The sequence below is a fragment of the Chanodichthys erythropterus genome, chromosome 8 (assembly GCF_024489055.1).
Source record: "Chanodichthys erythropterus isolate Z2021 chromosome 8, ASM2448905v1, whole genome shotgun sequence".
Lineage (NCBI taxonomy): Eukaryota > Metazoa > Chordata > Actinopteri > Cypriniformes > Xenocyprididae > Chanodichthys > Chanodichthys erythropterus.
The window spans coordinates 4543945-4556546 of NC_090228.1; the positions used below are offsets into that span (position 1 = coordinate 4543945).

General features: G+C 37.6%; 1 protein-coding gene across 2 annotated transcripts in view; it reads right to left on the bottom strand.

Moving 5' to 3' along the window:
• rassf3 (Ras association domain family member 3) overlaps positions 1-12602 on the bottom strand; it is a 45947-nt gene that overhangs the window by 16627 nt on the left and 16718 nt on the right. The window contains exon 1 of one of the 2 annotated variants that reach the window (XM_067391523.1): positions 5945-6363. The exons of the other annotated variant lie outside the window; for it this stretch is intronic. Within the exon in view, the coding sequence (XP_067247624.1) occupies positions 5945-6067 (123 nt within the window). The 5' untranslated portion in view covers positions 6068-6363. Of the gene's footprint in view, positions 1-5944; positions 6364-12602 lie in introns of those variants that run through there. 2 annotated transcript variants of the gene reach the window in all.

Genomic DNA, 12602 nt, shown 5'->3' on the forward strand with positions numbered 1-12602 from the left:
AAGAGACTTGACGTCAAACAGGCCTCTGTTCGCCTGAAAGCCCTTCAGAGCCATGTCCAGTTAATTTGCAGTTGGAGAACAAACAGAGTCTTTCAAATTTATCATTAACAGGATGTACCCTCAGAGCACAATTACTTGTGACAAAAATGAACCCAGTATGGAGAGTTTCAACTAAGTGTGTTGAAGATCTGCAACTAACAACAAAAACAAATTGTTGATCTAGCAACACAAACAAAAAAGGGTAAGATTTTACACTAAAAATGTCATGAATCTAACACTAAAAAAGCTGAGAAGATAATGAGAATAAAAAGCACCTTTGTTCATGGGATATAGGATACATTCACTACAGTGCTCAGCGATGATGTCATTCCAGACGAGTGATGGCTTAGGAATGAGTTCAAAAAAAGGCATAAAATGGAAGAAGCTGAGATCAGATGTGACACATGCCAGGTGCAGCCATGTGACCTATGCACTCAAAAAAACTTATCTGGTTTCAAAGTTACATTCACCAAACTGTGTGCCTTATCTTCTCACTGAAATGTGGGTATGTTTTTTTTTTCTAGTAAATGATTTCATTCAAACAACATGAAAGTTATATACACAAGCTGATTTCAAATGAGATGGAAGGACTAAAGGCCATTTTAGGTATTAAAATGATAGAGATAATGGAAGATTCAACAAATATTTATCCAGAATAAAGTGCATGAACAAAACTGCCGAATGTTAGATCTAATGAAATCCAGGAAGCGATAAAACTCGAGGAAAACTCTGGAGTCTAAGCGCCATTTCCTGATGGATCCATATCTCCAACTGTAAAACAGATCTTTAACAGCACAGAGCTTTCTTTGAAATTAAAACATGACCTAGTCCATCATCACAACTGCAAATGAGCCAAACTTTAACTAAATAAAGAACCGTTCTAGTTCTAATACCACACAACATGTGTTAATGCTAAGACTGTTACTGTACGTAGACTTTAAGACTAGATTTATTGTTGTAATTCAATGGCAATGTTCGAACATTAGGCCTTATTTTTGAAACACCAGCAGAACACATTTCTTTTGCTTAAAAAAAAAAAAAAAAGGTTTTATTTTACGCAGATTCCAAACTAAACAAGTAATTCACAACATGACATGTGCTCCAAATGTTGAGGTTTTGTGTGACATTCAGCCAATGGACCATAACATAGCAAGACCAAGAAACAACCACTTTCATCTAGTCTTATCTTCCTCTTAACTGTAATTACAGCTCTTCTCTGAGAAACTGCAACCAGATGCTCTACATGTGGATCCACATGAGTCTAACAGAGCCGTGACCACGAACAATGAGAGGGAGAGAGTGGGATGTGCATGTCTGTAAAACGTCAACTTTTGACCTATTTTCAAAGCATGAGGAAAATCAAATGCCTCTTGGACATTCAAAAGCAATCAGTTTGACAGGGGTCTTGAGAGTTTAACAGCTGTTAATTCATACATTGACTCAAATATTTATGTTGGAAAATAGGTGCAGACTTTTAGAAGGTGCTGTTTAAATGTTTCTATCATCAAAGGCAGCTTGTACTAGGCCACTGGAGGAACACACACCTGAATGATAATCAAATACTGCACCATGACGTACTTCGTGGGCTAATCAGATTAAATGGCAATGCTCTCTTTATCCGGACTTCATGATGAAAACAAACAGTGGACTACTGGAGCGTTGTAATCTGATGCTTTCCTAAACAGTCAAAAATATTGCTCCAGACCTTGTTTTGAATTCTTAATAATTTGGTTTTGTGTAATACAGGATCTGAAACTGCTCAACCCTGTCGATGTGTTCATGTAACTGTGAGCCATAACAGATGAACAAACAGTGAAATTCTTTTCATTCTGTGATGCAAGGGCATAAAACTTGAGTTCAGACAAAACAGCAGCACAAAAAGAGTTTTTCATGGTATAAACGGAGCAACACATGGCTCAAAAATTGTCTGAAGAAAATTTTGTTTTTCACTTCACAATGTAAACAGCATGATCGCTTCACATCAGCTTCTGTAAACAGTTTCCCTCATGTGAAGGTCTGTCACCACTAGAGTTTTTTTTCTTAAAGTACATGTCCAGGTCACATTTTAGTTTTGTAATTGTCAACATTTTTAATGATGATTCCCATTAGAGTAATACAGTATTTGTACATTTTTTGAGGTGAACTTAATGGCCCTAAAAAGGCATTTTTTCCCCTTGAAACAAGGAATAATTTCTCTTCATTTTGGGGTGAAATGACATGTTTTGGAATGGTTTTGTGAGCAGTAAAGCCTAATGCTCAAAAAACCTAATTGGTTTGAGTAGGACAAACTTAAATTAAACAAATTACTTCAGTTAAATTAACTGTTATGAGTATTTAGAACTTTCTTTTTCTTTCAAGTTCACAGCACTGACATATTTTAAGTAAACTGAACTGTTTCATTGTTTTGAGTTGTATGAACTCATTTCTTTTAATTTAGACTAACTGAAACTGGGCTGGGATTTCCCAGCATGCTTTGACGATGGTACTCAAAAGGTGAGTAAGTGCTAAAATTAAGTGTTATATAATGGTTTTTTTTTTTTTTTGTGTGTGTGTGCAACATTAATGGTAAGGGAGATTTGGTAGTGATTAATGTTTTGTTATGCTAATTTAGAAGGTTTTTGGAGAGTTACTATCATGGTGACAAGTGGTGCATGCTGCTTGTTTTTAGAGCAGGTAAGTTAAATGTTTTAAGTTGCCGTATTCATTCAAGTGCTATAACATGTTATTGTTAACATGTTATCAAATTAGCAAGTTGGCATTTTCTGAATTAGTTTGTTATAGCCAGCAAAATATTTATGATGAGATAACCTGATAATTTGAAGTTAAATGTATAAATTGGTGTACTCAAATATTTCAAGTTAAGTTGAGTTTCTTAACTTTAAAATTCTCTTCTTTTTTGAGTTCTGACAACTTAGGGTTTACATTGAAGTAAATAACATTTGATTTGCAAGAACTCAAAATAAAGTTAATTAAATATTTTAATGTTAATTGCTATCAAAACGTTTGAGTTTGCTAACTCAGTACTTGGAATTGGGAACATAACTCAAAATTTGATGTATCCGATTACTTCTGAGTTACTTCTGAGATTCTTTTGAGTTACTGTAAACTTATTTGGGTTTAAAGTGCAGACAGGTTTTTAAAACTGACAATGTGGCCTATTATTAATCCATCTTTTAAATGCTAAAGTTTTTGGTGGTCCGTTCATGACAGTGGAAAACGTTTTACTGTCTCTAAAGATCTATTATCCTTTGTTTGAGAAGATATGGGTAGTATGATATAAACATTTACTCTCAGTCCCTTGAAGAGCAGCGTCTCCAGCACACATACTCTTCTCTTGGCTGCTCTATTTGGATTTGCAGCAGATCTCAATGAAGGATTCCTGGATCTGCTCTTGTGTAAACTCAGACTGGAGTCAGCTCAGGTCTGCTGCATTAACATCCTCGAGATTTAGTTTTATCTTTCTGAGTGTGGCTGACATGAAAGTCTTCATCTAATGCTCAGTAAGTGCATGAACTCCTGCAGCTAGCAGATGCAATTCACATCATCAACGCGATTAATGCTCCAAACCGTTTGACCGATCACCTGATCCCTAATGAGGAATTGACGCAATGACTCAAAATGCTTTGATCAGCATCTGATGGCTGAAACATGCGAAGCGGAAAGCTCAGGATAAACCTGGAAAACCTTGTGGAACAGCTAAACAATGGATGAGAAACTTTCGCAAGAATCCAGAGCTAAGTTTCTTTGTGCTTTCAGTGCCTGTGTTGGCAAAGCATGCGAATATTCAAGGCCAATGACGTCATGCACAAACCATTCGCCACCAAATAGAACGTTGCCACAAAAACAAAGTGAGATACTGTAAACAAGCACACAACTGCAATAATCTACAGGTAGAGCAGTGGCCATCTACGAACATGGGCTTCTGTATTCACCCACAGCAGACGCTTTTGAGTTTTATCTGTGTATGATTACTAATTTAATTTCCGTTCAATCAGGCCTTGAGTTATAAAAACAGCCTGCAGACTGTAGATAACGTCTGTCTTTCTTAAAAAACCTTTTCCTGAATAGCAAATCCAGGAAAACTGCTTCAGCACTTCTAACTTCAACAACACAATTCACACTCTCTCTACCACTGTAAAGATAAATGGCTGCTTAATGGAAAGTGAATGCAGCTGTTGCCAAAAATGTATCGACTGCACCTGTATGGCTTTCTAAGGTTGATGCAACAAAATAAACATTACTGATTTTCACTCCAATAAACTGAACCATTATGGTCACAATGTTTCTCTGTAGGAACCGAGCACTGTGGCCCACACAAACCCCCATGATCCTGCTGTTTTGCATGCCTGCCCTAGCAGCTGTTTCCCAGGGTCAGTGCATTTGTGGCATGCAAGAGGTGACAAAACAGATGAAGTACAGGGCATATCTGCTCCACTTGTTAAAGACACTTTACTTTTGTAGATATCTATTTGCATCTTGCACATACTTTGAAAAGTGCCTTTCTAAAAAAAGCCAGAGTTTGAATTTTTTGTTATCTTTGCTGATGATGAAATAGTTGTGAGGGGGGAGCTTCTTTGTCAGAATGAAGTAACAGGAAGTGAGCCATAGCAATGTGCCGGGCTGTTTAAGGAACTGACTCATTCCATTTTGAGCAATTCCTTCTACAGCTGCTACATTAATGGATAGTCATATAATGCATGTTTAGCATGTCCATTCTAAAAGTCTGGAATTTGATACATCAAGACTCAAAAACCTGAGTGCGCTACCTTGCTTTTTACTGACTACAGAGTCAGTTACCTTCTAAGGCAGAACAATAGTATAATGGACTGATTTGGAATGCTCTCATACTGAGCTTGCTACAACGCATCCTGGGATTGCCTTCTCTGTAAAGGATGCATGCAACTCAGCCTATCTTTTGGAGCTGCATTTGATGCCTTAAAATGCTCCCTATGTAGGCAGCTCAATGGGTTTTGGAGTGAACACCTAATAAAACAATCTGCAACAGTTTCCCCCAGAAAATAGAAGTCACATGACAGCATTAACTTTGTGAAAAATTGTCTCCGCTGACATTTTTCTCACAATCGGGTAATTGACAGTAGTGTGGGGGTGACACTATGAATCTTTTCTCTTTGAGCCAATCTTGCAGTCACACATGACTGCGTAGAGGCCATATTCAAATCACATGGGGTCAGTCACACTGACTGGAGTTTTAATAGTAACTCAGTCTCAGACAGAAATTATGAGCAGTTGTCTTTGATTCGGGCATGCTGATGTCAGCCAATAGACAATCACAATAAGCATGAAAAAGATACTGAACAAAACAGCTTTTATGAGCTGAGAGTGACCTACTTTATCATAACTTCTATGCCATGATGGCATGACGTAATGCTTTTAAATAAATTCAGACGTCATACACAATCAAATAACACCCTTAATATTGATAATATGCATAATAAATCCAAACAATAAGTGTGCATTATTGTGCTAAATCCAGTATTAAGTCTATTAAAGATGTCTGTGTAGCCAGAGAAACCAGGCAAAATTGATTTTAGGATGTCCATTAAGTGTTTTAAACACTTTCTCAATGCAATCTGACACAAAGGAGGCATTATCTTAAGGTCATTAATATCAAGGACATGCCTAGAGCTACGTCATACTGTAATCACGTATGCAACAAGTTAAAAAACAGTGAAGTATTACAGTATGTCATGCTATGGTTAAACTAAAATTTTGTTAATGATCAAGACTCCGTTTCAATCAATGAGCTGTTGTGAATTGTTAAATTCAAAGCAACAGCTGATCCCACCTGGACACCAACACAATATGGCACGTAAGCTTCGAAAACCAAAGAAAGAAACAAATGAACTGATATAAATAAATAAATGTTTAATGTAAATATATTCACCTTAAGATACGTGGGTTTAACCGAAGGCTTCTTGAACAGGGAGGTTCTGGCAGTGAAAAAATATTCCTCTGAATCCTCTTCTAAACTACTGTATCCACTACTCATTGTGCTCGTCCACGACATTTGAAGAGAAACTCGGACACATCCAAAAACAGGCTTTATAGGCGCGCATATACTGTACTGTATGATAAAGTCAAACGGAGGAGTGAATCAACGCTGTGAAACGTGAACCGCGCGAGTCACTGTCGCTTCCCTAATCACGGCTGTATTTCTCCCTAAGACGAAACAGTCGACAAATTCCAAAAACACTTTTCCGTTTCTGTTTAAATATGTAATACTTATATCTAATAAACGTATTAAGATTGGAAAATACTCCAAATGCTTTAAAACGTCAAGGAATACGCGCAGTCGAGTCCTTCCCAAACACTTTTCAAACTAAACTGAGTTCAATAAACCGGAGCGACTCGCTGTAGAGAACACACCCACATTCACATTCACATTCACTCACACACACACACACACACACACACACACACACACTGCATTTCCTCATTCACTGGCTCCTGTTGCGTCCCCTACCTGCGTACCTGATTAATGTTTTTGTTTTTTTAATAATCTTCTTTTCATAAACGGCGGCAATGGTAATAAAATAAAATAAACCAATGTTCAATAAAAAAATATTAATTTATTAGTAGTAATAATCAGGAGGAACTCCGAGATGAATTTGTTTGCAAACTGTTGCCAAGCAACATACAGCAGCCGCTTCAAATTAATTACGGCGGGAATTTTATAACGGCTTCGATCGTGTCTCATCCAGTCACGGTTAGTACTATGAACGCCTTTTCTCTGTCTAAAGAGCAAAAATACAGCTGGAAATCAATTTTTAATATGTAATTTCACTTACCTCTATAAGTATGCAACATACAGATGCAAGTTTTCTTATTTTCCTTCTTTGAAACATAGCATGGACTACTTCTGAAGTTGGTGCAGGCCTACCATCTGAGCTAAAAATATAGGTTTGGGGCATTTAATACAAGGCAGTACGCCCATATGAAAGGGTGTAGCTGTGGACCAATGCAAACATGAGGACTGTGTAAAAGTGGAAGACAGTTTGATGACAGACTTCTGTAAGAGACGTGTGTGTGTGTGTGTGTGTGTGCATGTTTGTATTGTAGTAAGGTAATACTTTGACCTACGGTTTGCCACAAGTGTGAGAACAACACCTTAAACATTGTGAATGCTAATTAACAAGTTTGGATAGGGACCTCTGTGTCCATGGTCACAGAGGAAATTGGCTGCCACCAATTTTACAACTTCTCACATTTCAGGTCATGTGATCGAGACTAAAGAAGGAAGTCCACTTGGAGCTTGTTCACACACAACGCGTTTTTGCTTTGAAAAATGATAGAAGCAGGCAGTGGAATTGGGAAAAAAACACAAAGTCTTTTAAAGTTGAACTTATTTTAAAGGATTAGTTCACCTTCAAATAAAATTTTCCTGATAATTTACTCACCCCCATGTCATCCAAGATGTTTATGTCTTTCTTTCTTCAGTCGAAAGAAAGAAATTAAGGTTTTTGATGAAAACATTCCAGGATTATTCTCCTTATAATGTACTTCAATGGCCTCCAAATGGTTGAAAGTCAAAATTACAATTTCAGTGCAGCTTCAAAGGGCTTTAAATGATACCAGACGAGAAATAAGGGTCTTATCTAGCGAAACAATCTGTCATTTTCGAAAAAAATACTACTTACGGAAAAAATGGAACTGGTGCTGTGTTCGTTCCGTAAGTAGAATAGGGAAGGTGTAGGACATACAGCGTAAGCTTTTTTAAGAATACGAAAGTGCGGTTTTGGCAGAAGCACTCGTAAGGTGATCATTTGTTTATATATACAGTTGTATTTTTTTCGAAAATGACCGATCGTTTCGCTAGATAAGACCCTTATTCCTCATCTGCTATTGTTTAAAGCCCTTTGAAGCTGCACTGAAACTGTAATTTTGGAGGCCATTGAAGTCCAAGAGAATAATCCTGGTATGTTTTCATCAACAACCTTAATTTCTTTTTGACTGAAGAAAGAAAGACATGAACATCTTGAATGACATGGGGTGAGTAAATTATAAGGACAATTTTATTTGAAAGTGAACTAATCCTTTAACTTGTGCACCACATTTTTAGAACAGCGTGTAAAAGACGCAAAAACGCAAGCGCAACGATCAAACACGTCCGTCTAGTGTGTGTTTATATAGAAAAATAATGGAAAAGTAAAGCAGTGGAATGGAAAAATATGTTCTGTGCGAACAGCCACTTATCTGTTTATTCGGTCATGAAGAGCAAACTTCCATGTGGAAGCTGCTACCCAGTAAAAAAAATCTAAACCTATTCATCCATTGACAAATTACAAGCCTCATTTTTATGACTTTGTGTCTGGTTTTGGATCTACTCCACAAGCAAACCCATTATTTTTGGGGTTAGCTGCTCTTTGTAGTTTATCCCCTTTTCTAAAGATCACAAATATCCTGAGAATTAGAAAGTTGTCCTTAAATTAAACATGTAAGTTGTAACACATTATAACTTCAGGGGAAGTTCTTCCAAAAGGCTAAGTATATTTCTGTTATATATTTAGTGCTTAAAAGAGCACAACATTTATGATATCCTAAGCAAATTTTCCACTAAACCCATGACAGACCCACAGCTTTGGCTTGCATTATCAGTCAGGCGAAATTCATTACTGCAACCACCACCAAACAGTTTTAATATCAAGAGTGCCAATCCAAAAGAGCACAGACATCATCTTTACTGTGTTAACAGCTGCTTTGAGGTTTTAGCTTATGTTTGCAAACAATTTTCCACTTTATACATGTATATTTTCTATTTTACAGTGCTTCACATATGATAACAGCCCACCCAGTCAAGAAAAAAAAAAACATAATTCATTCCAAAGAAATCCAAGCAACATCTGCAGTAGATCAAGGACAGGGCAAACCACGCCCCACAAACTGCAGCTTTCAAGAAGTTTGTGGAAGGACAGTGCTTAATTTAAACCCAAGAACATGGAGAAGACCTAAAAATACCCTGTCAGAAAAGGAATGGCCAAATCATGCAAACCAAAGGCATCAGTGGTAGGTCAGTACAATGTCAAATTAACACAGTCTCATGGCCATTCATAACTATTTTATGTTTTGGTGAAATGGTGGCTAATTTTTTTTTTAAAGATTTATTTTTACTGTTATTGTGATAGGACAGTAAGCAGATAGGAAGCGAAGTGGGAGAGAAAGACTGGGGGTGGGATTGGGAAAGGTCCTCAAGCCGTGACTCGAACTCAGGTAGCCCAAAGCGCAATGGCGCTATATGTTGGTGCTGCCTACGAGGCTATCGGCACCAACAAATTGGTAGCTAATACAACACTTACCAACTGCTGAACAATGTAGCAAAATGGATGAGAAATTAATATTGCTGGTCTCCGAACATACATAGCAAAAACATTGTGTCAACATTTTCAGTCTGAGACAAATTATCTGCTAAATCAGTTACAAGTAACAGTGCCGCGGATATTCCGTATCATAGCAACAAAGCTTCTCAACTGAAAAAAAAAAATGCTGCGATGCCAAGGTGCTCTCAAGTGCTCACAGATAGGCGTTTTCAGCAGAGCATCTAGTGTTTTCAGCTGGCTAAAAATGCTTCGGTGGACACACAGCCTTATACTAGAGAACAAATATTTTTATGTTTTTAATTTGCTGATGCAACTGAAATTGGATTCAACTGAAAAAATGTAAATGCACAATAAACTGAAGAGGAAGTACCCTCCATAATTCAGTGTTTCCAAGGAGCGTGTGAAAATGTCTCACTCCGCAAGGAGACTCATTCCAAGTCCACTACAGAACAATAGGGCCTGGCGGGAGGGACACAGAGGTGACCTGTGACTGCAACCTGTAGTTTTTCTGGCTATGGGCCATAGCCTTCATTATACATTACCCACATTCCTTTGCTAAAGGGGAGTGACTCATGTTCCCAGCACACAGTCACTGTTTATGTGCCGGCATTTGCATGAAGGCGTGTGGAATGTCTCGCAAATCAACTTCAATTCCTTTTACATACGCACAAAGAGTTTACTGTGGATGACCTCAGGAAATACACACCTTACTATGCTCGACGTCTGATCTCGTCTGGCAGGGTGTGGTTTGAGAGGTCAGAGCATAAAGCCGTTTCAGTCCTCTAATTGTCCAAAATTACAAGGCTAAACCTGTCATGACAAATTGCTACATGTACAGTGTTTGCTCTTTAATTATACTTCAAGAGGCCATTGAATCAAGGTGACATTAGAGAATTTCTTTGCTGACTGTAATTGTGAAAGATAATTTTAGACTCAATTAGTAGCAAACCTTTACACTCCTTTGCATACAAAAATCATAAGTGAATTATTTGAGGAAACCAATACTGTAAAGCAAACGCCAGCACTCAATGACACATTAATTCCAAAATGCATGATAACAAAGACACGTGACTCTTTTTAATGTCCAAAAGGAGTATTTTGCATACGGTTTTAACAGTTTCCCTCTGCTCTGATACTCTAGGGGTTATTGTTTTGGGATGCTCAAGATATGAATTATGATCTCAAAAAGACAAGAATCAGAGGGATGCTGAAACAGACAGTGACCTCAGCTTCTCAGTCTAAACTCTAGTGAGATCCAAGTCGAGATCAGGGTTTTCTACACAAACAATCAGTGTTCACGTAGATGGAAATCATAGTCTTTCCTCCAGCCAAACCTCACATATCCAGACAGTAAAGGAAGACTAAACAGAAGGTAATTTGTTCCCAAAATCCACACAAAGGACACCCACAGTTATACAGTCTAACCCCAGTGCAGGTTCCGTCTTGTCTTGTGGTGGGTTTCAGAAGGTCTCTTGAAGTCTTTAAAGACTCTTTGTATGTTAGTCTACAGTTGTCTACAGTTCATACAGGCATAAAGATCTATGTTATCTTACAATCTGCAGTCTTAACCCCAGGAAAGCATCTATACTTTGCTTTAAATAGTTTTATCTAAACATAAACATTGAGCTGAGATGGTCTTGACCGCTATAAACAACAGCTCGATTCAAACTCTCTAGATTGAACCTACAATGGGGGCAGGATTGAATGAAAAGTGAGTTGAAGGATATAGATAAGGCCTGATGGATTGTGAGACCAAATTTGCCCTGATTACAACATTCCCTGGTTACAATATGGAACTCACTCTGTGTAGAGTATGCACAATCCTAAAAATGATATTAATTATAGTTTGGTTATTTTAGAGTCTGAAAAATCCAAACATAGTTTTACAGAACAGGTTTGTTATCAGTCTAAAGGTTTGTGCAATCCGACCTGTTGCTGAGCTTTCTACTTCTATAGATCCAGCTGAGCCTGTCCTTCTGAATGTGGTGACGGCTGGGAGCAATTAGCAAACACACATTCACATGCAGAGAAGCTGGGTGCACTTTTCCATGGAAAGGTACTTTATTACTGTTTGATATAGAAGTAGCCACAGCAACCACTCTCTAGTGTTCTGTCAAAGGGTCTTCAGTTTTAGGGGCTCCATGGTTTCATTTACAAACATAGGCTTGCTTTTGGCTAGCTTGATTAATCCTGAGAACTCATATATCCATGCATTGATGCATTGTGTTTACATAGCAACATTTACAGCATTTGGAAACCAATAGTAAGTTCCAGAAGGTTTTTTGGATCAGTGTGTGAGCATTATGTGAGGTGCTTACTGGATAGTTACCGCTGACCTAGTTGACTGAATGAAGATCTAAAGAAAAAGGCGGGATTAGCTCCTAAGATAGACAGCGTCTAATCCCAGACCTTAGGGAAGAAGACCTACTTGCTTATTCTGCTCTAAGGATAAGGGGTTAGTCTTCTTTAGAGTCGCGTGAACTAAAAGTCAATTATGGTCACAGATTGTAGTCCACCAAAAAGGTCAAGGGGCCTGACCTACATAGGAGGGTATTTATAAATTCCTTTAGGAATTTCATCGTGTGACTGTTGAAAGCCAAAGTGAATTCTTGTAGCATTCCAATCCAGCAAAGAATGACATATTTTCCCAAGCTGCATTACTGGAGCATATGGAAGTCAGAATTGTGAGATATAAAGTCAGAATTGCGTGATATAAAGTTAGAATTGTGTGATATAAAGTCAGAATTGTGAGATATAAACTAATTTGCGCATTATATTGTCCAGTTGTGAGGAAAAAAATACTTTTTTCTCAGAATTGCGAGTTTATATCTCATAATTCTGACTTTATAACTCCCAATTGTAAGTTTAAATCTTGCAATTGTTAGAAAAAAGTCAGAATTGTGAGATAAAAAGTCACAATTACTTTTTTTAATATTTTTATTTAGTGGCAGAAACAAGCTTCCATAAGAGCAATAATTGACAAATTGTCCTTTCAGTCTTTCTAAGAAAATGTCAGTTTAACCCTACACAATGCTTGAGGTTTGATAAATAAATCAGATGTCAGTAAATGCTAAAATAGCTACATTTTACAGGCCTTACAACATTTCAGCAGTCAAAGATCAGCTGGACTTTAGGTCCAACCCATTGAGGGTAGATTTTGTTCTGCACTGATGCTTCATTACACATTTCCACATAATAGCATGTGTTCCTGCAGAATAGCATGATTAA